The sequence below is a fragment of the Molossus molossus genome, unplaced genomic scaffold (assembly GCF_014108415.1).
Source record: "Molossus molossus isolate mMolMol1 unplaced genomic scaffold, mMolMol1.p scaffold_m16_p_6, whole genome shotgun sequence".
Taxonomy (NCBI): Eukaryota; Metazoa; Chordata; class Mammalia; order Chiroptera; family Molossidae; genus Molossus; species Molossus molossus.
This window is the reverse complement of record NW_023425399.1, coordinates 51,313,459-51,338,062: the sequence shown is the minus strand read 5'-3', so window position 1 is coordinate 51,338,062 and position 24,604 is coordinate 51,313,459. Positions and strand designations below refer to the sequence as shown.

The 24,604-nt window shown below is 41.2% G+C and overlaps 1 protein-coding gene and 1 pseudogene across 8 annotated transcripts in view; both read left to right on the top strand.

Annotated features, from left to right (window-relative positions):
* The window catches only part of ACSS1 (acyl-CoA synthetase short chain family member 1), a 92,840-nt gene that overhangs the window by 39,906 nt on the left and 28,330 nt on the right, over positions 1-24,604 (top strand). For 7 of the 8 annotated variants that reach the window (XM_036245554.1, XM_036245560.1, XM_036245557.1 and 4 more), the window contains one exon: positions 14,794-14,993. In XM_036245554.1, the coding sequence (XP_036101447.1) occupies positions 14,794-14,993 (200 nt within the window). Of the gene's footprint in view, positions 1-4,948; positions 4,981-14,793; positions 14,994-24,604 lie in introns of those variants that run through there. The other variant, XM_036245556.1, reaches the window with a different exon arrangement.
* LOC118618362 lies at positions 8,552-12,767 on the top strand (annotated as a pseudogene).

The window sequence follows — 24,604 nt, the reverse complement described above, 5'->3', positions numbered from 1 at the left end:
AGTGCAAGGAGGAGGCCAGGCTGTGGAATTCTAGTGTGACAGTGAGGTGTAGAAAGCGCACATGCTTGAGGGGCATTGCAGACCACAGCGTGCTTTGGCGGGAAGGGGACATCATCGTGGGTACTAGAGGAAGGGATAATGGATGGGTACTGATGCTTCTCAGGACAGATGCTGTATCTGTCTTGTGCTTCCTCACCATTTTTTCTCCTGGTTCTCCCTGTCTTGGATCTCATGTGCTGTGGTAACAGCAGGGAGTTGAGGTGGGTGAGAGGCTTGACAATTTCCTGTCAACAAATCTAGTTAAACTTCCTCTTAGAAATTAGGGCGAAGTTTCTGGACCACTGGCAGATGGGGGAATATACATGCTCCCTGTCTGGGCTGACACAGCCCCTTTCTCCCAACTGGTTCTTCTTGGAAAGGAATTTGGGAGAAAAGCCTTAAGTTTATGCAGTATGTGCATGGGATTTAGAAGAGGATATGTGGGGTCTTGCAGATGCAAACATACTCAGAAGTTCCCTGTGGTCTCCAAACATGACACAGCTTGAGTGATGTGTCAGTAGGATCTAAAGCAGTGATTTCCAGCCCAGGTGTCTCCAGGGGAGGTTTCTAACAACACACCATCCAGACCTAGCTTGGGCGTTGCAGTCAGGATCTCCTGGTGGGGCCTGGGAATCCGTACTGTATTTGAAAATGCATCTCTGGTAATATGATGACAATGTATTTGTCAGGATATAGTTGCAGAAAAGGGAGGTCACTGCTGCTCTTTTAAGGAGAAACAGTTTATACCAGATGATTACAAAGCACCTAGACATGGAAGAGCAGCCTCTGGGAAGATTCCAGCCCTCACCTCTGACACAATCAAAATGGACTCAGGAGACTCACAGACACTTCGGAGCTTCCAAACACATTCCTATGGCTTTGGTTTAGGGGTCAGGAAACCAGGATTATTGCTGGTTCAGCTGCATCTTGGAGCTAGTGGAACCTCTCCAGCAAAAGCCTAGCATCTCCTGATCTTACAGGGTGGCAGCAAGACAGGAGCCCACACTATGCAACTGCTCCTGTATGCAGCTACCTGGTGCAACCTGAGTCACATGCAGAAGCTCAGATGTGAGGCATTTAAGGTGGCAGATGCACCCCTAGGAGGCTGACCTGGATGTTGAGAGAACACCATGGCAATTGCAGGCAGGACCAGTCCAGGGTGGGTTTGTTGACTTTATTCCAGCTGATGCCCGTGTAGTTGATTATTATAGTATGGGGGACTGGGCCTGCACCTGCTCAGATCTCAGGCTACTTGGGTGGGGCCTGGTCGTCCCTCCTCATGGTGCAAATGAACCACAGCTGTTCAAATTCTGTTCTAACTAATAGGCTCCAGTCTTTTTACCCTGTAACTAAGTGCTTCTGCCAGGGTGGACCAGTCACAACATACACTTGCTACAGATTGGCCATTCTTCAAAAGGACAATCTTTTATTCTCACGTTGCAAAACCCATTATTTTTCTAAACCTTACAACTAAATTGTGGATAGTTTTCCAGTCTGATGTTTTACATGAGGAGGTCTTTGGCATGTTAGCAGCTGGTACAAATGGGGGCACTTTCTTTGAACTGCAAAAAGGTGGTACAAGGCCTGGTGTGGGCTCCAGAGTCCTGGGGCTAGTGCTTTGGAACAGGGCTGAGCTGCACAGCCATCTACAGTGGCCCAGGTGACAGGGCTGTCATGGAGTGTATCTGAGAGTGCTTTCAGCCTCTGACCTTAAGGATGAGAGTGGAGCCTGTGGAAACCCAATTTTTGAACTTACATAGAACTCAGTGCTTAAAACCCAGGATAGGGGACTATGGCCTGGAAAAGAAGGTGACTTGTTATATAAATATCTAATCACTGATTTGTATACCTAAAACTAACATAATATTATATGTCAACTGTAATTCAAAAAAATTGTGGTGACTTGGAGTGGAATTAAAGAGGCATGCATTGTATTCTTCTCCTTCCTTCCAAGTGAACAACTTTCTTTCTTTTTATCTTTGAATTACAGGTGACATACAATATAATATTAATTTTAGATGTACAACATAGTGATTAGACATTTATGTAACTTACAAGTGATCACCCTAATAAATCTGGTGTCCATCTGACATCATATGTAATTATTATAATATTGACTATATCCTCTATGCTGTACTTTACATCCCCGTGACTATTTTGTAACTACCAATTTGTACTTCTCAATCCCTTCACCTTTTTACTCATCCTTCCTATCCCCTTCCTTTCTAGCAGCCATCAAAATGTTCTCTGTATCTGTATATTTGTGTTTTGTTTATTTATTCACTTTGTTTTTTTAGATTTTACATATAAGTTAAATCATATGGCATTTGTCTTTCTCTGACTTACTTCACTCAGACAATACCCTGCAGGTCCATCTATGTTTTTGCAGATGGAAAGATTTCATTCCTTTTTATGGCTGAGTCATATTTAATTTTATATATATAATGTCTATTTTATCCACTCATCTACTGATGGACCCTTAGGTTGCTTCCATATCTTGGCTATTGTAAATAATGCTGCAATTAATATATGGATGCATATGTCTTTTTGAATTAGTGTTTTGGGTTTCTTCAGATAAATACCTGGAAGCGGAATTCTTGGGTTTGTCTCTTATTATAGCCTTTGTTTTAAAGTCTATTTTGTCTGATATAAATATTGCTACCCCAGGTTGGTTTTTTTTTAATTACTTCCTTTTTCATGAAATAACTTTTTCCATTCCTTTACTTTATGTTTGTGTGTCTTTCAATTTCAAGTGAATCTCTTATAGACAGACTACGTAAGGGTCTTGTTTTCTTATCCATTCAGCTAACCTGTGCCTTTTGACTGGAGCATTTAATCCATTTACACTTAAAGTAATTGTTACTACATATGTTGTTATTGCCATTCCGTTACTCATATTTTTGAGCTTTTTTGTTTCTTTTTCTTCTTAAATAAGTCCCTTTAACACTTCTTGTAATATTGATTTGGTGGTGATGAACTTCTTTAGCTTTTTCTTGTCTGGGATGCTCTTTGTCTACATTTTGATTCTAAATAATAGCTTTGCTGGGTAGAGTAATCTTGGTTGTAGGTCCTTGCTTTTCATCACTTTGAATATGTTGTGCCAATCCTTATGGCTTGCAAAGCCGCCGCCGCCGTCTTCTTCTTCTTCTTCTTCTTCTTTTTTAGAAATCAGCTGACAGCCCTGGCCAGTTTGGCTTAGTGATTGAAGCATCGGCCCGTGGACCAGAGTCTCGGGTTCAGTTCCTGTTAGGGTGTTAGGGGCACATACCAAAAAAGAAAAAATAAATCAGCTGACAGCTTTATGGGAGCTCCCTTGTAGGTAACTAACTGCTTTTGTCTTGCTGCTTTTCAGATTCTCTCTTTTTCTTTAACCTTCACTACTTTAAATATGATGTGTCTTAGAGTGGGCCTCCTTGGGTTCATCTTGTTTTGGACTGTCTGCTCTTCTTAGACTTGTATGTCTATTTCCTTTGCCAGGTGATAAATTTTTCTTCAGATAGATATTCAGTTCCTTGCTTTTTCTGTTCTCCTTCTTGTACCTCTATGATGTGAATGTTGGTATGTTTGATGTTGTTCCAGAGCCCCCTTGAAATATCCTCACTTTTTTCTCTCTTCTGATTGGGTGTTTTTTGCTATCTTATCTTACAAATCACTGATTTGACCCTCTGCTTCATCTAATCTACTGTTAATTCTCTTTAATATATTCTTCATTTCAGTTATTGTAGTCTTCATTTCTGACTGGTTCTTTTTTATGGTTTCTGTGTCCTTTTTCTGCTGTTGAAGTTCTCACTAAGTTTTTTTGAGCATCTTTGTAACCATTGTTTTGAACTCTGTATCAGGTAGATTGCTTGTCTTAATTTTGTTTATTTCTTATGCTGGAGGTTTCTCTTATTCTTTTATTTAGTGCATGTTTCTTTGTCTGCTCATTTGGGCTGCCTCCCTATGTCTGTTTCTAAGTATTAGGTAGATCTGCTACATCTCCCATCTTGGCAGAGTGGCTTTATGTAGTAGGTATCCTGTGGGGCCCAGTGGTGCAGTCTCCCTGGTCACCTGATCTGGGTGCTTCAGGTGTGTCCCATGTGTGAGTTGTGTGTGTCCACCCTCCTGTTGTAGTTGAGCATTGATTGCTGTTGGCACATCATTGGTAGGGATTGACCCCAAAACTTATCGGTTGTGAGGACTGGTCATGACTACAATGGAGGAACTACTGTGCAGGGGCTGACCCTGTGGAGAAGGATTTCCTTTAGTGGGGCTCTGGTATCTGCCAAGTCTGCCCTTTGAGTGTGTCATTTGTGGAGGTGGTTGGGTGGTGCCCTTGTTTAGTCTGAAGCTGGCTACCTGGTATGTTGTTTCTGGGGCCTCCTCGGAGGTACAGGTCAAGGTTAGCTGCTGCCTGTACCCTGCTCAGGGCTACTTGGTATGAGCTACAAAGTGATTTACAGATGGTCATCACTTGTGCTGGGCTTGAAGTTCCTGGGAGAGGCTAAGCTGTAAACTGAGGCTGGCTGCCACGTGTTGGCCTTGGGACTGCTTAGCAAGAGATACAGGGCATGCCAAAGCTTGTTTGGGGTTTGTGAACCTTTGAGAAATTTTAGGGAAGTCTGCAGCATGATTCAAGACTAGCCATTTGTATGGAAAACCCACTGGAAGCATCTTGGGTGGATCTGCAAGTTGGGTGGGGCAGGGTCCCAGGAAATCACCAGGGCTGAGCCAACAGTGTTAGCCAGGTGATGGACACTCAGATATGATACCTTCCTGTGCCTACAGGGGGAAGGCTCAGCAAAGTAACAATAGCCTCTGCTTGCACTTCTGTCTGGGAGAAAACGTCCCCTTCAGCCCTCTTCCCTAAAGCCATATAATTTAATTCCTCCTAGGATGTCCCTGGTACCTTTTGAGCTGTTGCCCTGCGATGGAGCTCAGAGTCAGTGAGTCTGTTAGCGAGTAAGTTCTTGCATGGGCCCTTGAAGAGAAACACCCGGGGCTCTAGAAGTCCTCTGTCTCACTCAGTCACAATCGCTGCTGGTTTTTATAGCTAGAAGCTATGGGGACTTCTCTTGCCAGCATTAGAACCCTGGGGTAGAGAGTCTGGTATGGGACTGGGACTCTTCTATCCTCTGGGAGGAACTTCACAGCTGAGAAATCTTCAGTTTTTTTAACCACCACATATGGGTGTGGGACCAGCCCATTACATGTCTTTAACTCCCCCACCCCCTCCACCAATCTCTATGTGGCTTCTTCTGTATATTTTTAGTTATAGGACTTCTGTTCAGCTAGACTGCAGGCAGTTCTCAATGTTAGTTGTCTGTAGTTTAGTTGTAATTTTGATGTGGTCATGGGAGGATGCAAGTACAGCATTTACCTTCTTTGCCATCTTAATCAGAAGCCCAAACAACTTTCATTTTTAGCAATTATGTATTATTATAAAATGAATAGTTATTAAAATGAATAAAATAATTAACAATGATTGTTTTTATGAAGGAAGAAATTGGTTAACATAACCTTTAAGTAATGTCTTAGTGGGAGTCACAGGCTGCCTTTAGGGTGCTGAAGGCACAGGAGATTAGTTCTGGTGTTGTAGGGGCTCCTCTTCCAAACTCCTGGCTCATTAAGTCATGTTAGTAGCTGAAAATTGACTGTGGTGGGACTATTTAAAGTACAATAATTGACGCATACTGTAAATCAAGGCTTTCTTCCCTGAGAAAATTGATTGTCAAACATTTGCTGGCACAACAGTGACTACATGAGTTGTTCTTTTTAGCAGTTCTGTTTTTCTCTAAGCTGTGACCAAAAGGCCAGGAAAAAAACCTGGGTCAGAGGCAGTCACACTGAGTTTTAGTGTGCCCTCTGGATTCCTACCCATATGGCTGTGTCTGCCAGAATAAACCGGCTCTGCTTACTTTTTTTCAGGTGTTAACTTGGAAGGCTCTGTGGCCTAAGAAATAGAGCCACCCCTATGTGTGTCTTGTCTGAAACTTTCCATGTGAACCTGATACCAGATGAAGTTTGGGGTCCTCTTCCTCACTGGGTGCTGCTGGTGGTGGGCTTCTTACGATATTCTGAGAAAAAGAATTTTCTGAGACTCACATGGGAGAACGAGTGATTTTCATTTGTGTGGAATTAAATCCTTGTATTTCCAAAGCCCCATTTCCCTTTGTCTACTCATAGAAGTGTAGCTGGGGTTTCAGTAAAGTTAGAAGCAAAGCCAGTGTCCAGAGTTTTCTTTCCATATTGGAGCCAGGTCTAGTACAGCATCAGGTTAGCTGCATTCCATTAGTTCATTGTGTGTGGGTGAATGCAGGGGAGCAGGAGCAAAAGAGCCCCACAAGCCCAGAGTCACACAAGTCCCAAGAGAATGAGGAGCACAAGAGGGCAAACTCCTTTATTAAGGGAGTTATGTATCCCAAATCTTCATGCTTTTGCAGTGGCCATGCACATTCTGACCAACCATCTCTGTTCCCAGGTGTGATTGACAGCAAGCACCTTCACTAGTCCCCTCAACTTTATTGGGCATTCATTCATCTGTCTTGCCTTTGTCCAGGCCCCTTACCCCACTGTTTTGTTAGGAACTTGCCTATAATATCTGGCCTTTCCTTTGCTCCTTTCCTGTTACTAATAACTAGTTAATTACAATGGTATCAAACCCACTTGCTCTGTGTTTTGTCGTCGTTGTGGCCCAGTGGACTTGTGTGCATCAGGGTAGAGAGATCCACCAGATTGCATGTGGGCATGTAAACCTGGAGAGGGACCTGAATAATATACTATGGCCTTTTTTTTTTTTTTAACCACAGGGAAAAGTACATACATTTAAAAAGTTAAAACCTGCCCTGACTGGTTTGGCTCAGCGGTTAGAGTGTTGACTTGTGGTCCAGAGAGATCCGGGTTTGGTTCCCACTAAGGGCACGTACCTTGGTTGCAGTTTGTCCCCAGCCCTCGTTGGGTCATGCAGGAGGCAGCCACTCAATGTATCCCTTTCACATCGATGTTTCTCTCTCTCTCTCTCTCTCTCTCTCTCTCTCTCTCTCTCTCTCTCTCTCCTTCCTCTCTCTCCCTCCCACTCTATCTGAACAAGAAATAGAAAAATCCTCGGGTGAGGATTAAAAAAAAAAAAAGGTTAAAACCTACATTCTTCCCCATATTCTGCCAGGGAAAGACCATTAATTCTATGCCTTCCCTGGGAAGTAAACAAGCCTGTCAGGCAGTAGGTAAATGTCCTGCCAGGACACACCAGGTGTTTTCAGGGCTGGGATCCGTACTGGAGTCTACCAGTGTTTCTTTCTTAGGCTGCCAGTTGGCAAGCATCTCTGGAGCTCTTTGTGCATGGGTACCTGGCTCCCTCAAATGATATGAACTGGGCTTTGGTCTGGAAAGGAAATAACTTCTTTCCAGGAGACAAGACTGGCTGAAGGCCAAGTGCTGGGGTCTGAGGGTACATGGGTCCAACGGGAAATTAATCATTATTTAAGGAGGAAGATAGAGCTTCTCTGAAGTCTTACGGTTACTTCTATTCCACAAGGTTTGTCTAGAGGCCAAGGACATTCTACGCTGTGTCAGAGTAAGAGAGCAAGACTTGAGATGTGGCTTTTGACCTGGACATGTCTAGGGAGACTTACCCTAGGACAAGTGGTCCTGAGTATGGAACCAAACACTGAATTATGAAGAAAAAGGCTACCCCCATCCCCAGTCCCACCCTTTTAACACTTTCTAATTTTTCTTTTGAATAGTTAGTCTCAGGTTCAGAGCGTTTAGTTTATTCATAAAATAAATTTATTTAAAAATAAACCAATCTTCTCAATGTTAATTAAATAACAATAGAGGAGGCAGATGGCAAAAATCCTGAATTCCAGTCACCTTTTCAATAGAAAGCAAGAAGTTCTGATGCTGAGAGTTATAGAGGAACTGGTTAAGACAAGAAAGACTCTTGGAGTGAGGCCAAACCCTTTCCCTTGAAGAACTGCGAGAAAGTCACTTCACTGCTGTATATCAGTTTCTTCATCTGGAAAATGTAGGTGGGGTGATGATAGCCTATAGTCCATAGGCTGTTGTGAGGGTTAAATAGATGTATAAAGGATTCAGAGCAGTACTAGGCATAGGGCATTCACTTAATAGCGGTTACTGGTGTCATTTCATGAGCAGAAAATGTGAGCGCGGATAGGTAGATAGGAGAGTATTCTGGATAGTAATATGTGGGAGCTAGGGAAGGAACCAGACCCCTTGATGCTGAGGAGGTAGGAGATGGTGGGCCCGATGGTGCAGTGGCTGGCCTAGAGAGGAGGTTTCTGGTGTTCAGTGGGTGGCAGGTGTGGCTGGAGGAGGTGGGGTTGTTGATGGAGACTGTGAGGTGACATGGTAGGTGATGGATGGTGGGGTGCAGAGTGGAGGGATGGGGTCTGTCTGTCTTCTCTCCAGCTTCTCAGCACCACAAGCCATGGGCTGAGTGCCTGGAACCTGCAGGCCAGTAACAGACCTGACTGTGAATAATGTACTCTTCTCAGATCCGCTCCCCGAGTCCAAGATGAGGACTTCCCCACAGCACCTGCCACAGGGACATAGCAGGTGGGCCATGTAGGTGAGGGCTTCATGCATGCCATTCACATACTTGTGAGGCTCATTCACTCTGAGTCAATAACACAGATACAGTACTTGCAACTTATACAAAAGCAAACTGTCATTTTCATTCTCCTTCCAGAGATAAGGCACTTAAAGTGCCCATCTTCTATGAAGGAGGCACCGATTTTCACCAAATTTCTTTTTCTGCTACTTTCTGCAAAAGTTATGCCTGGGATCTACTATTGTTGTAGACCAACGAGACAGACCAGACTCAGACTCCGAACTGGGTTCAAATTAAGAGAGCTTTATTAGTCGCGCAGCGACTGTCCCATCCTACTCAGAGGAGAGAGCAGCCCCGAGCTCAGGGGGTGGGTTGCTTATATAGTTGTCTTAGCCCCTGTTAAGGAATTTGGGTTAAGGATATGCAAGCAAGCAAGCACATACAGAAGCAGATATTTGCAGTTAGCTGTTATGCCTGAGGGAACAATCAGTTTCTGTGTACACAAAGCAATGGTTATCTATACAATGCAGTGGTTATCTATTACTAGATAGTTCTTGTCTTTCCCTTAAAATCCAGGGGGCAAGGTCATGTGTTTGTCCTTTACACTATTTGATCCTTATCTTCATTCTGTTCCAGCTGCTATAACAAAATACCACAGACTGGGGTCTTACAAATAATAGAAACTTATTTCTTACAGTAGTGGAATCTGGAAGACCAAGTTTGAGGTACCAGCATGGTGACCTCTGGAGAGGTTCTCTTCTCCTGAATTACAGCCAGCACCTTCTCATTGTGTCCTTGCATGATGGAAGGGGCAAGGGAGCTCTGTGGGACCTCTCTTTTTTTAAAATATGTTTTTATTGATTTTTTTTTTTTAGAGAGAGAGAGAAACATCCATGTGAGAGACATCAATTGGCGGCCTCCAGCACACCCCCTAGTGGGGATCAAGCCTGCAACCCAGGCATCTGCCCTGACTGGGAATTGAACTGGGACCTCTCAGTCCATTGCAATCCACTGAGCCACACCTGTTGGGCTAGTTTTGGGTTTTTTATCTGGTTCTTGCCTGCAGGCTTAGTTCCTCCTGCAATTTCCACCCTTTCTTGACTTGTTCAGCCAGCTTTTGTCAGGGGATGTGTTGGAGAATAAGAGAAGACAAGAAAGTCAAGCTTAGATCCTGATAGTATAGCAACCAGCAGACTCAGCCAAGGGAGTCCCAGCCGCTTTCAGTGAAGGAAAAGCCTGGCCAGCTACAACCTCAATAACATCACAGCCACTACTATCTGCCCAACAGCAGCAACTGCACCACTACCACCATTATTATTTCTACAGCCACAGCCATAACCATTATGACCACCACCATCACCAGCAGCATCACTAATACCTGCAGCATGGAGCCTAGGCCACCCCAAGGTCCAGCCAAACATGAGCAGAAACACACCCTATAGCAACATCAGGAAATACCAAAGAAGAATACAGGCTGTGGTGAACTAAGTGGTAATGCTGGAGAAAGAGAAATATTTTTAAAGAACCTGGGTTCTGATAAAGCTACCAACCCTATTGGCAGGGTCCTCAATGGCAACCAACAAGTTGTAGACACTAATCTGAAGCAGACAGCAAAAGCCACTACCTTTGTGAAACCAGGATTTAAAACCACAAATTTTACTTAAAAAAAACAGTATAAACAAAAAGAATGGAAATTCTTATGAAAAGAAATCTGGGGAGATCCAGTCTGTAGATAAGAGTGATATTATAGTAATTCCAAGTGGTGTTATAACAAATAATTCTGGTTATATTACTAATGATTACATGCGCAAAGGAGCAGATAATTATGGTAGTGGATCTGAGATCAGATGTACCACTCTTAAATAACGGAAATCTAGGTACAACAGTGCCAAGAGTTGTGAAAACCTTAATTTATTATTGTGAGACAAAATAATGCAACAAAAGACCAGTATCTCAACCTTAAAACGGGTTTGATTTAGTTTTTTGGGGGCTTGAAACTCTCAAACTTGATTACAGTAAACAAATGGGAAATCAAGTAGATGGTTCAAAGCCCATTGAGAAGTGTGAAACTGGGCCCGGAAAGACAAATTGAGGGAAAACTGTTCTAGGTAATATGCTGCAGAAAAACATATTAAACCTGTGTGAGCAGAAAAAAGTTTGATGATTGACTCAAATGAAAGCATGCTTCAGCTGCTGCCTCCAAAGAGGACTTTTGGATCCTATTTAAACCTCTCCCAATTTTTCCAGTGGACAATAGCAATGCTAAAATAGTGTCTAAAATAAGTTATGCAAGCAAAATAAAGGAAAGCCTCAACAAAACTGTACAGAACTCTTCTGTGTCACCATCTTCATCTTTATCTTCTCTATCATCTACTGGGAAAACTCAGACCCTGTCTTCAAGTTGATTATCCCAGGTCCCTGTGTCAGTGCTGAAATCTGCTACTTCAGCCAACTTTTCTAATGGGCTTGTTTTAATAGGGACTGATGCAAGTGGGCATTCTACAAGGTGTCAGCCACTGCTAACTACTGCTACTAATATGCTAACACCCATCTCTTCTGGGACTGATTCACTTCCTCAGGAATTTCAACAGCTGTTGAACAAATTAAGTCTAGCTTTTTAATCTACCCTTCAAACATGTAAACTGTGCTGTTAAGCACAGCACAAGTGGATCTATCCTCTTAGACAGAGAATCAAAACCAGAGGCATATCTTCCAGAATCAGTGGGGTTTATCATTTATTTATTTATTAAATTTTTTTTTTCCCTTTATTGAGTTTAGAGAGAGAGGAAGGGAGAGAGAGAGAAACATCAATGAGAAAGATCATCGATTGGCTGCCTCCTGCATGTCCTCCACTGGGGATCGGGCCCACAGCCTAGGCATGTGTCCTGACTGGGAATTGAACCGGTGACCTCTTGGTGCATGGGTCAATGCTCAACCACTGAGCCACACCGGCGAGACAAGTTTTATCATTTTTAAATGAGCCCAGTGCTGACCCTAAAACTGTTATTGGGAAGTCATCAGATCATAAAGTGATGGAGGTGACATTTCAAGGGGAATATCCTGCCACTTTGGTTTTATAGGATGGTGAAATAGTCCCCTCAGGAATTGAGCATCCTTTGTTTCCCAAGACTTCTGAACTGGAGAAATGGACCAGTTCTAAAGTTCTGGGTAGCATTCTAAAATCTGGGACTGCTAGTGAGAGTGGAGCCTTCTCCTCGGAACCTACTAATATAGATGACCTGTAAAAAGCTGACACCAGAAGTCAGGGTACTTTAGTGTTTCTCTTAAAGGACTATGAGATAGAAAATCAAAATCCTCTTCTGCTTGAGTGGCTCAGTTGGCTGGAGCATCATCCCATACACTAAATGGTTGCAGGTTTGACTCCTGGTCAGGGCCAGGTACCTAGGTTGTGGGTTAAATCCCTGGTTGGGGCACATATTGGAAGCAACAGATCAATTTTTCTCACATTGACATTTCTCTCTCTCTCTCTCTCTCTCTCTCACCAATAAGCATATCCTTGGATGAGGATTAAAAGAAATCCTTTGGGGTGGGGAGGGAGGGGGAGGGAGGAATCAGTGGGGGAAGAAGGAGAAACATCTGTAACATAAATAAATAAATAAATAAATAAATAAATAAATAAATAAATAAATCCCCTGGCTAGTTTGGCTTAGTGGTTAAGAGTGTTGGCCCATGGACTAAAGAGTCGTGAGTTTGATTCCTGGTCAAGGACACGTACCTCGGTTGTAGGTTCGATTCCCAGCCCCAGTTGGGGTCATGCAGGAGGCAACCCGTCGATGTGTCTCTCACATTGTAGCATCTCTCTCTCTCTCTCTCCCTCCCTCTCTCTCCTCTACTCTCTCTAATAATCAATGGAAAAATATTTTTGGGTAAGGATTAATAGCAACAAAAATCCTTGTGTGTCTCCTACAAATACTTTATTAGGCTCCACCAAAGAACAGAGAAGCCTAGAAAGGAATGAAAGCTGGGATTCTTTTGACCTGAGGGCCACTATTGTATATCACACTAAAGAAATTGAATCTGTTTGGAAAATCACTTACAACAAAACCATGGATAGTCCAGATCAATGAAGGACCAGACTGCCATTTATAACCTTTCTGCAGCATTAGCTCACTGTTTACAGGGAACAAAAGGCTGTTATGCTCCTAGATCTTCAATGCAGTACAGGAACCATAAGTAGAATTATACGATAATATACACAGTTACACACACACACGGTGGGGCAAAAGTAGGTTTGCAATTGTTGGTATGAAAAATAATTTAATAAATAATAATACAACAATAAACTTTTGCATACTCACAACTGTAAACCTACTTTTGCCACACTGTGTGTGTGTGTGTGTGTGTGTGTGTGTGTGTGTGTGTGTTTTAAAGGCAACTGAAAGTAATTAGACTTATTAAGGGATCAAATTTATTTCAAGAGACTATACACATGGTTATTTAATTTCCAGTAGTGAATAGTATTTTTCTTTTGTTAGATTTGCTTTTAAGTGTGAATGCAAGTGATTATTGAATACAGAATTTTTAATAAATATGAAAAATAGAAGTCTATATAAGTTTACAGATTTACTAATGTGGTGGCACAACCTGGTGACTAGAGGAAGGCCTTGGTTTCCCCTTATTCAGTCCTGCCGTGTTAGTTCTTTTTTTTAAATAATAAATTAAAAATCGAACCATACAACAGCAAAAATGGGAAAATGGTTATTTACAAAGTCCAAGTTCAGATCAGGTGCTGGAATAAGGTTGAAAGCAGCCTCCAGCTAACTGCCACTCTTTCAGTTGCTTTTCTTTTCTTTTTTTAATTTCTTTAGACAACTTTTTTTTTTTAATTAATTAATTAATTTTTGTTACAGATGTTTTTCCTTTTCCCCCCACTGATTCCCCCTCCCTCTCCCTCCCTGCCCTGTCCCCAGCTTTGTTGTCCATGTCCATTGTTCATGCACACATGCATATAAGTTCTGTGGTTTATCTCTCCCCCACCACCCCCTCTTCTGGGGATTGTTAGTCTGTACCCCACTTTCACATCTCTGGAACTACTCCATTCCTCAGAGTGTTATGTTCCTATATTCTGAGATCATATGATACTTGTCTTTCTCTGTTTGGCTTGTTTCACTTAGGATAATACTTTCCAGGTCCCTCCATGTCATCTCAAAGGATAAGAGATCTTTCTTTCTTACAGCTGCAAAGTACTCCATTGTGTATATGTACCACAGCTTTTTTATCATTCATCTACTGATGGACACTTGGGCTGTTTCCAGATCTTAGCTATTGTAAATAGTGCTGCTATGAACATCGGGGTACATATATTCTTTCTGATTGGTGTTTCAGGCTTCTTACGGTATATTCATTCCTAGAAGTGGGATCATTCCAGTTACTTTTCTTCACTTCCTATTATACTCCAGAAAAGTAGGCAGCTCCTGGAGTTGACTGCCATAGACTCTGATTGGGCTGGGTTTGGTCACATGACAATTCCTAAACCAAACAGTTTGTTCAGGGCGATACAGGGTTCTGACTGGCAGGCTGAGCCTTGAGATAAGCCTGGGAATGGAGGTTGGGATCATGTGTGGGAGAGGAGAGGTATGAGATAGTGGGCCCCTGGCACAGTCTCCATCCTGCTGCACCCATTTAGCACTTAGCATGAAGAGAAATGGGGTGCTCTCCCTACACCAACACTGCCTTGGGGCTGCATTGAGGGTTACTGTCCTATGGCCTGCCTTCCCTTTTGACTCACTGTGGGTTCACATATTTGGGGCCTGCTGCATGAGCTTGGAGCCCTGCCTAGCAGGAATCTTGCGTGATGCCACTGGCCTGTGTTTATTAAAAAACCTGGGCCTTGCATTTTCCCACTGTCTTACTTATAAAATCTTTATTTTAGAAGTGAATGTTTTAAGAAGCCTCAGGGATATGACAATATAGGCTTTGAAGGCTTGTCTTTGAGAAACCATGCCCTAAATGGACTTAAGAACAATCATTTTACCTCAGCAGTATGACAATGGATCTTTGTTAATAGAAGTCTACAAAAAAAATTATTTTCTGAAAACAACCTCACCATGTGATAAGTATTTCATTGTCTGCTATCCTCCAGGCACTGGATAGGTATACAGTACTTGCAGAATTATTCCACTTTAAATTTTTCTGAATTTTGGGCCTCCTCCATCTCTAATGGCCTTCTCTTCTCTGTGCCACAGGGAACTGTTGGAGACCACATGCCGCCTGGCCAACACATTGAAGAGGCACGGAGTTCATCGAGGGGACCGTGTGGCAATCTACATGCCTGTTTCCCCACTGGCTGTGGCTGCAATGCTTGCATGTGCCAGGATTGGAGCTGTCCACACAGTCATCTTTGCTGGCTTCAGTGCGGAGTCCTTGGCTGGGAGGATCAATGATGGTGAGTGTGTGGGCAGGACGTGGGAGGGAGGGAGGGAGGAACCCAGAGTCCCCTGGTCCTTGTTTCTTGGACTTCAGGTGGAAACAGACATTAATAAAAGTCACACAGACAAATGGCAGACACTAGCAGGGATAGGCACATCACTGAATGAGCATTTGTTCTATGAGTTGAGATCCGACTGTGATAGATATAACCAGGCGAGGAAGGGAGGGTGGAGGGAACAGCACAGGTTCCAGCTTAAGGGAGGGAGAAGGCCAGTGTGCATGAGATCCTGAAGTAGGCTGGTGTGGCTCCAGAGGAGATGGGAAGAAACAGGTAGGATGAGATGAGGTTGGGGATATACAGGAAAGGTCTCACAGGTCAATAGCTAGAAGCCTTCCTTCCATTGTGAAGAATCAGGGTACCAAAGAGGGTACCAAGTTCTGGGGTCATTGGAGTTCTTTGTGTCTCATAGAAGATTTGCCTATGAGTAGTGAATAAAGTGAAAGGTTGGAATTCTTAGACTTTTGCTGCACCCTCTTTTTTTTATTTTCCATTTTTTGTTCAGATAGAGTGGGAGGGAGGGAGGGTGAGAGAGAGAGAGAGAGAGAGAGAGAGAGAGAGAGAGAAACATCGATGTGAAAGGGACACATCGAGTGGTTGCCACCCGTACAACCAAACCAGGGCCGGGGACAAACTGCAACCAAGGTACATGCCCTTAATGGGAACCAAACCTGGGTCTCTCTGGAATGCAGGCCGACACTCTAACCACTGAGCAAACCGGCCAGGGCTGCTGCATCCTCTTTAGAAAAGATTGGTAAGCCTTACCACTCCCTCTCAACCTTTCTCTCTGCACTTACTATGTGCCACGCCCTGTTCTAAGCACTTTCTAAAGGTCATCACCTTCAATTTAATTAACTTAGTCCTTGTAAATACTATATAAAATAATATTACTATTTCTTCCTTTTTTATTGCAGTTGTAACGATTTTAAAAAGTACAATTTATTCTATGGTATAAAGTACATTCACAATGTTGTGCAACCATCATCACTATCTATTCCAGAACTTTTTCCTCACCCCAAATAAACTCCCTGTATCCATTAAGCATGCATTTCCCATTTCTTCTTCCACCTAGCCTCTGGTAACCACTAATCTGTTTTCTCTTTCAGTAATTTATTTGTTCTGGATATTTCATATAAATGAACTCACAATATGTGCCCTTCATGTGTGGCTTCTTTCACTGAGCATAATGTTTTCAGGTTCACCCACTGTTGAATATGTATCAGTATTTCATTTTTTGTAGCTGAATACTATTTCACTTTATGGATATACCACATTTTATATATCCATGCACCTGTTGATGGACATTTGAGTTGTTTATACTTTTTGGCTGTAGTAAATAGAGTTGCTATGAATATTTGTGTATAAGAACACTTGTTTTCATTTTTTTTTTTTTTAGTATACACTAGCTTAAGTGGTAATTCTATGTTTAACTTATTGAGGAACTGTAAAACTGTTTTCCAAAGGAGCTGCTCTGTTTCACATTCTGACCAGCAATGTATGAGGGTTCCAATTTCTCCAAATTCTCATCAACACTTGTTATTTTTCTTTAAAAAAAATGTTATACACTTCTGGTCAAGATAGCGGCATAGGTAAATGTGGTACTCACCTTCTCCTACAACCACATCAAAATTACAACTAAACTACAGAACAAAGATCATTCAGAACCACCTGAAATCAAGTTGAATAGAAGTCCTACAACTACAAAATTAAAGAAGCCACTTCAAGACTGGCAAGAGGGGTAGAGGTGAGGACAGGCTATTCCCATACCCAAGTGTGGCGGATAAAAATCAGGAGGGACACCTCAGCTGTGAAGGTCCTCCCTGAGGAGTGAGGGGTCCCCCTCCCAGGTTCCCAGCTCAGGGTTCCAGTGCCAGGAAGAGAAGTCCCCATAACTTCTGGCTGGAAAAACCAGTGGGAACTGAGGCTGAGGGAGGTTGAGGCTGCTGGAGCCCCAGGCAGCTCCTCTTAAAGGGCCCACGCATGGACTTACTCAGACTCGCTCCTTCTGGGCACCAGCATGGAGGGGAGGCAGCTTGAAAGGCACCAGAGACATACAGGGAAGAACTGAGTTGTTTGGCATGGGGTGAGAGCTGGAGAGGCAGCTTTCTCCTGGACAGATGTACTGGTGGAGGCTTTTGTTCCTTTGGTGAGCCCTTTCCCCATGAGGCCAGCAGACAGCAGCCATATCTGGGATTCTAGCAACCTGGCTTACACTGATTGGTAAACCCTGGTGATTTCCTGAGGCCCTGCCCCACCCAACTTTTGGGCCTACCCAAGTTGTGTCCAGTGGCTTTACTATAGGATTGGCCTATTTTAGCTCTTGCTTCAGATTTTCCTAAATTCTCTCAAACAAGCAGCATCTGGCCACAGTGAGCTCCGTCACTCTTGCTAAGTGGCCCCAGGCCTGGCACTACCAACCTTGTTTTATAGCTGGGCTTTGCCTGGGCACCTCCAAGCCCAGCACAAGCAGCCACCATCAGCTGATCTCATTGTAGCTTATGCCTGGTGTCCCCAGGTAGAACATAGGCAGTGGCTGACCTTGCCCCAGAGCCAGCTCACCCAGTGGACAGCTTCATACCACGTTGAAATACCACCACCCAACTACCTCCCAAGTTACATAAGGAATGGACTCAGTGGGTACCAGAACCCTGCTGAAGTAAGTCTCGCTCTGGGTGGTAGGCCCCTGCACAGCTGATCACCCGAGGTAGTCAGAGGTCAGTGGTTAGTGGGCACAGCCAGTCCTTGCAGCTGATCAACCTGAGTAAAACCCTCCTATTGATGTGCCGATAGCAATCAAGACTCAATTATAACAGAAGAGTATAAAGTCCACATGAAGGGTGCACCTTGAGGGCCCAGCTGGGTGACCAGGGAGGCTGTGCCTCTGAACCTACAGGCCACCCTAGGAAGCTTAGGACCTACTATGACAGGCCGCCCTAGGAAGTCTAGGAGACATAGCAACCCTACCTAATACATAGAAACAAACACAGGGAGGCAGCCAAAATGAGACAAAGAATCATGTCCCAAATGAAAGAACAGAACAAAACTCCAGGAAAAGAACTAAAGGAAATGGAGATAAGCAATCTAACAGATGCAGAGTTCAAAACACTGCTTATAAGGATGCTCAGTGAACTTGGTGAGAATTTCAAGGAACTTCATGAGGACCTCAAGAGCATAATAAAGGAACAGTGAGAAATGAAGGATTCACTAACTGAAATAGAGAATAATTTACAGGGAGTCAGTAGTAGAGTAGGTGAAGCCAAGAAGCAAACCATTTTATTTGGAATATAAGAAAGCAAAAAACACCCAAGCAGAAGAGCAAAAAGAAAAAAGAATAAAAAAAATAATGAGTATCGTATAAGGAGCCTGTGGGACAACTTCAAGCGTACCAAAATTCACATCATGGGAGTGCCAGAAGGAGAAGAGAGAGGGCAAGAAATTGAAAGCCTATTTGAAAAATAATGACAGAAATCTTTCCTAATTTAGTGAAGAAAACAGACATACAAGTCCAGGAAGCGCAGAGAGTACCAAACGAGGTAAACCCAAAGAGGTCCACACTAAGGCACTTCATCATCAAAATGCAAAAGGTTAAAAAGACAGAATCTTAAAAGCAGCATGAGAAAAGCAGTTAATTACCTACAACAGAGCTTTCATAAGGATGTCAGCCAATTTCTCAAAAGAAATTTTGCAGCCCAGAAGGGAGTGGCAAGAAATATTTAAAGTGATGAAAAGCAAGGACCTACAACCAAGATTACTCTATTCTGCAAAGCTATCATTTAGAATTGATGGACAAATAAAGAGTTTTTCAGACAAGAAAAAGCCAAAGGAGTTCATCACCACCAGAATTATATGAAATGTTGATGGGTCTTCTTGATAAAGAAGATAAAGAAATATGAACAATAAAATGGCAATAAATACATATCTAGTAACAATCAAATCTACCAAAAACATGAGCAAGCAGAACAGAAACAGATTCATAGATACAGAGAACTTTTTGTTGGTTGCCAGATGGGAGGAGGGTTGGGTGAAAAAGATGAAGGGATTAAGAAGTACAAATTGGTTGTTAGACTGAGGAACCTCCAAGGGAAGCAGGAAGGTGGGGTGGGAAGAGAGAAACCAAAGACCTTATATGCATATATGCATAACCAATAGACACAGACAATAGTGTGGGAAGGCATGAGAGGAGTGGGAATGAGGAGTAGGGAATCAAGGGGAGAAAAAAGGAGAGACATCTGTAATACATTCAACAGTAAAGATAAGTTAAAAAAAAAAGACTTGAAAACAATGTTATAGCTATTCTAATGGGTATGAAATGATATCTCATTGTGGTTTTGATTTGCATTTTCTGAATGCTCAATATCATTGAGCATATTTTATGTATGTACTTGTTGTCTATTTATATGTCTTCTTTGGAGAAAAGTCTTTTGTCCATTTTTTGTCATTGTTGTTACCCAAGGATAGTTTTCCATTGAGTTTAGAAAGAGTGAAAGGAAAGGAAGGAGGGATGGGGAGAGAAAGGGAGAGAGACAGAGAAGGAGAAGAAGAGAAACATCAATATTAGAGAGACACAATCATTGGTTGCCTTCCACATGATCCCTGACAAGGGCCAGGGATCAAACTTGCAAGAAAGGTACATGCCCTATACCAGGAATCAAACCCGCAACCCTTTGGTGCCTGGACCAACTCTCTAACCACTGAGTACAATGACAAGGGCAATCTTTTACACATTTTTTAGTTGGTTATTGTTTTGTTGTTGGATCATAAGAGTTCTCTATATATTCTGGATACTAGACTTTTATAGTTACATGATTTACAGTTGTTTTCTTCCATTCTGTGAGTTGTCTTTTCTCCCTTTTGATAGTATCCTTTGATGCACAAAGGTTTTAAATTGGGATGAAATCCAATTTATCTATTTTTTCTTTTGTTGTTTGTGCTTTTGTTGTAATTTTAAAAAATCTATTACCAAATCCAATGTCATGAAGATTTGCCTCTATATTTTTTTTCTAAGATTTATAATTTTAATTGTTATGTTTGGATCTTTGACTAATTTTGAGTTAATTTTGTGTTAAATAATGGTCCAAATTCATTCTTTGGTCTGTGGATATCTAATAATACCAGCACCATATATTTAAGAGATGATTTTTTCCCCCATTGAATGTTCTTGGCACTCTTGTCAAAACTAATTTGACCATATTTGCAAGTGCTTATTTCTAAGTTATGTATTCAGTTCTATTGATCTGAATTCCTGTTCTTATGCCTATACCAAATTGTTTTGATACTGTAGTTTTGTAGTACATTTTGAAATTCAGAAGCATGAGTCTTCCAACTTTGTATTCTTTTTTCATGATTGCTTTGATGTTATGGGTCTCTTGCATTTTCGGATCAACTTTTCCGTTTCTGCAAAAAAGGGCTATAGGAATTTTGACAGAAATTGCATTGGATCTATAAAACAGTTTGAAGACAGTTGCCATATTGAATAATTAAACTCTTTCAATTCATGAACATGGATGTCATTTCCTTTATTTATGTCCTCTTTAACTTCTTTCAGCAACATTTTGTAGTTTTCCATGTACAAGTCTTACATCTCCTTAGTTACATTTATTCCCAGGTATTCTATGCTTTTGAAGCTCTAATAAATGGAATTTAGTTTCTTTTTTGTTTTTATTTAATTTAATTTACTTAATTAATTTATTTTTGTTACAGATGTATCTCCTTTCTGCCCCCCTCCTGATCCCCCACCCCCTTTGTTTAGTTTCTTTTTTGAATTATTTATTGGTAGTGTATAGAAATAGAACTGATCTTTGTGTGTTGATTTTGTTTCCTGCAAATTTGCAGTATTTGTTTATTAGCTTTAGTAGTATATTTATGGGCTCCTTGGGGTTTTCTACATATAAGACCACATCATCTGTGAATAGAGATACTTTTACTTCTTCTTTTATGATTTGGATCTTTGCTTTCCTTTCCTTTACTTCCTTCCTTTATTCCTTCCTCTCTCTTCTTCTTTCTCCTAATTGCTCTGATTAGAACTTCTGTAACAGTGTTGAATGACAATAGTGAAAGCAAGTGTCCTTGTTTTGTTTTTGATCTAAGAGGGGAAAGCTTTTAGTGTTTCATCACTGGGTATGATGTTATCTATGTGTTTTCATAGATGCCTTTCATCGGGTTGAGGGAAGTTCCCTTCTATTCCTCATTTATTAAATATTTTTATCATGAAAGAGTGTTGGATTTCATTGAATGCCCTTTCTACATCAGTTGAGATGTGGTTTCAGCCTTCATTCAATTAGTGTGGTATATATATTACATTGATTGATTTTCATATGTTGACCCATCCTTGCATTCTGGGAGTAAATCCCACTTTGTCACGATGTATAATTCTGTTACTGTGCTACTGGATACAGTTTATTAGCATTTTGTGTTGAGCATTGTTGTATCAGAGTTCATAAGGGATATTGGTATATAGTTTTTCTGTGATTTATTTGTCTGGCTTTGAGATCATAGGTACCATTCTATGCTGGCCACATAGAATGAATTAGGAAGTGTTTCCTCTGCATTTTTATTTGGAAGTTTAAGAAGGATTGTTATTAATTTGTCTTTATTTTATTTATTTATTTATTTATTTATTTATTTATTTATTACTCTTCACCTGAGGATATTTTTCCATTGATTTTGAGAGAGAGAGAGAGAGAAAGAGAGAGAGAGAGAGAGAGAGAGAAAGAAATATTGATGTGAGAGAGACACATCTCTTGGTTGCCTCCCACATGACCTTGACTGGAGCAAGTATCGAACCTATAACCCAGGTATGTGCCATTGATCAGAATCAACCTCATGACCCCTTGGTCTCAGGGCTGATGCTCTAACCACTTAGCTAACCAGCCAAGGCATGATTTGTCTTCAAATGTTTGGTAGACTTCACTAGTGATGCTATCTAGTACTGGAATTTCTCTTTTTTTCTTTTTTCAATTTTTTATTATTTTCATTTTTATTTCTGTTATAAATGTATCTCCTTTTTTAAACCATTAACACCCTCATCTCCATCCCCCCCACCCCATCCCAGGCTTTGTTGTCCATGTCCATTGGTTTTGCGTACATGCATATAAGTTCTGTGGTTAACCTCTTTCCTCTCCCCACCACCCCTTTCTTCTGAGGGTTGTCAGTCTGTACCCTACTTCCATGTTTTTGGATCTACCCTATTCCTCAGACTGTTATGTTCATTATGTTCCACAAATAAGTGAGATCATGTGGTATTTGCCTTTTTCTGCTTTGCTTGTTTTACTTAGAATAATACTTTCCAGGTCCCTCTATGTCGTCTCAAAGGATAAGAGATCTTTCTTTCTTACACATGCATAGTACTCCATTATGTATATGTAGCACAGCTTTTTTATGCATTCGTCCACTGATGGGCACTTGGGCTGTTTCCAAATCTTACCTATTGTGAATAATGCTGCTATGAACATAGGGGTACATATATTCTTTCTAATTGGTGTTTCAGGCTTCTTAGGGTATATTCTTAGAAGTGGGATCACTGGATCAAATGGCCGGTCAATTTTTAATTTTTTAAGGTAACACCATAGTGTTTTCCATAGAGCCTGCACCAGTCTGCAATCCCACCAGCAATATATTAGAGTGCCCTATTCTCCACACCCTTGCCAACACTTGTTTGATGATTTGTTGATGGCGGCTATTTTGACAGGTGTGAAGTGATACCTCATTGTTGTTTTAATTTGCATCTCTCTGATGATTAGTGATGTTGAGCATTTCTTCATATGTCTCTTGGCCTGTTTGGAGAAGTGTCTATTCAGCTCCTCTGCCCATTGTTAAATTGGGTTCTTTGTCTTCCTTTTGTTGAGTTGTGGGAGTACTCTATATATTTTGGAAATTAACCCCTTATCTGATATATCATTGGAAATTATGCTCTTCCATACAGTGGGTTGCCTTTCTATTTTGCTGATTGTATCTTTTGCTGTGCAAAAGCTTTTGAGTTTGATGTAGTCCCATGTGTTCATTTTCTCCATTGTTTCTATTGCTTTATGTGATGTATCAGTGAAAATTCTGCTGCATATGATGTCTGAAATTTTGTTGCCTACAGTTTCTTCTACGATTTTTATGGATTCATGAGTCACATTTAAGTCTTTTATTCATTTTGAGTTTATTTTGGCGTATGGTGTAAGTTGATGGTCTAGTTTCATTTTTTTGCATGTAGCTGTCCAATTTTCCCAACACCATTTATTAAAGAGGTTGTCTTTACTCCATTGTATGCTCTTGTCACCTTTGTCAAATATTAATTGAGCATAGTGTCTTGGGTCTATTTCTGGATTTTCTATTCTGTTCCACTGGTCTATATTCCTGTTCTTGTACCAGTACCAGGCTGTTTGGGTTACAGTCACTTTGTAGTATCCGAAACCTCATATTTTGATCCCTCCTCACTTGGTCCTTCTTTCTGAAGATTGCTGTGGCTATTTGGGGTCCTTTTTGGTTCCATATGAACTTTTGAAATATTTGTTCTAGTTCTGTGAAATATGTTGTTGGTATTTTGATGAGCATTGCATTGAATCTATAGAGTACTTTCAGTAGTATGGACATTTTAACAATTTCAATTCTTCCAATCTATGAACAAGGTATGTGCTTCCACTTTTTTATATCTTCCTCTGTTTTCTTCTTCAATGACCTATAGTTTTCTGTGAATAGGTCCTTTATTTCTTTGGTTAAGTTTATTCCTAGGTATCTTAATTTTCTTGCCACGATGATAAACGGGATTGTTTTTTTTAGGTTCTGTTTCTGTGAGTTCATCATTGGTGTATAAGAATGCCATAAATTTTTTGACATTAATTTTGTATCCTGCCGCTTTGCCAAATTCATATATTAAGTCTGGTAGATTTTTGATTGAGTCTTTAGGGTTTTCTCTGTATAATATCATGTCATCTGCAAATAATGACAGTTTCACTTCCTCCTTTCCCATTTGGATCCCTTTTATTTTTTCTTCATGTCTGATTGCTGTTGCTAAGACTTCCAGTACTATGTTAAATAAGAGTGGCGAAAGTGGACATCTCTGTCTTGTTCCTGTTCTGTTTTTAGTTTCTGCCCATTGAGTATGATGTTGGCTGTAGGTCTTTCATATATGGCCTTTATTATGTCAAGATATGATCCCTCTATTCCCACATTGTTGAGTGTTTTTATCAGAAATGGATGCTGTGTTTTGTTGAATGCTTTTTTATCACCTATTGATATGATCATGTTGTTTTTAGTCTTCATTTTGTTCATGTGGTATATCACATTTATTGATTTGCGAATATTGTACCAGCCTTGCATCCCTGGGATGAATCCCACTTGGTCATGGTGAATAATTTTTTTGATGTATTGCTGGATCCAGTTTGCTAGTATTTTGTTCAGGATTTTGGCATGTATATTCACCAGGGATATTGGTCTGTAGTTTTCTTCCTTTGTAGTGTTTTTTTCCCGGTTTTAGAATTAGAATTATGTTGGCCTCATAAAACAAGTTCAGAAGTCTTCCTTCTTCTTGACTTTTTTAAAATAGTTTGAGGGGAATGCGTATTAGTTCTTTTTTGAATGTTTGA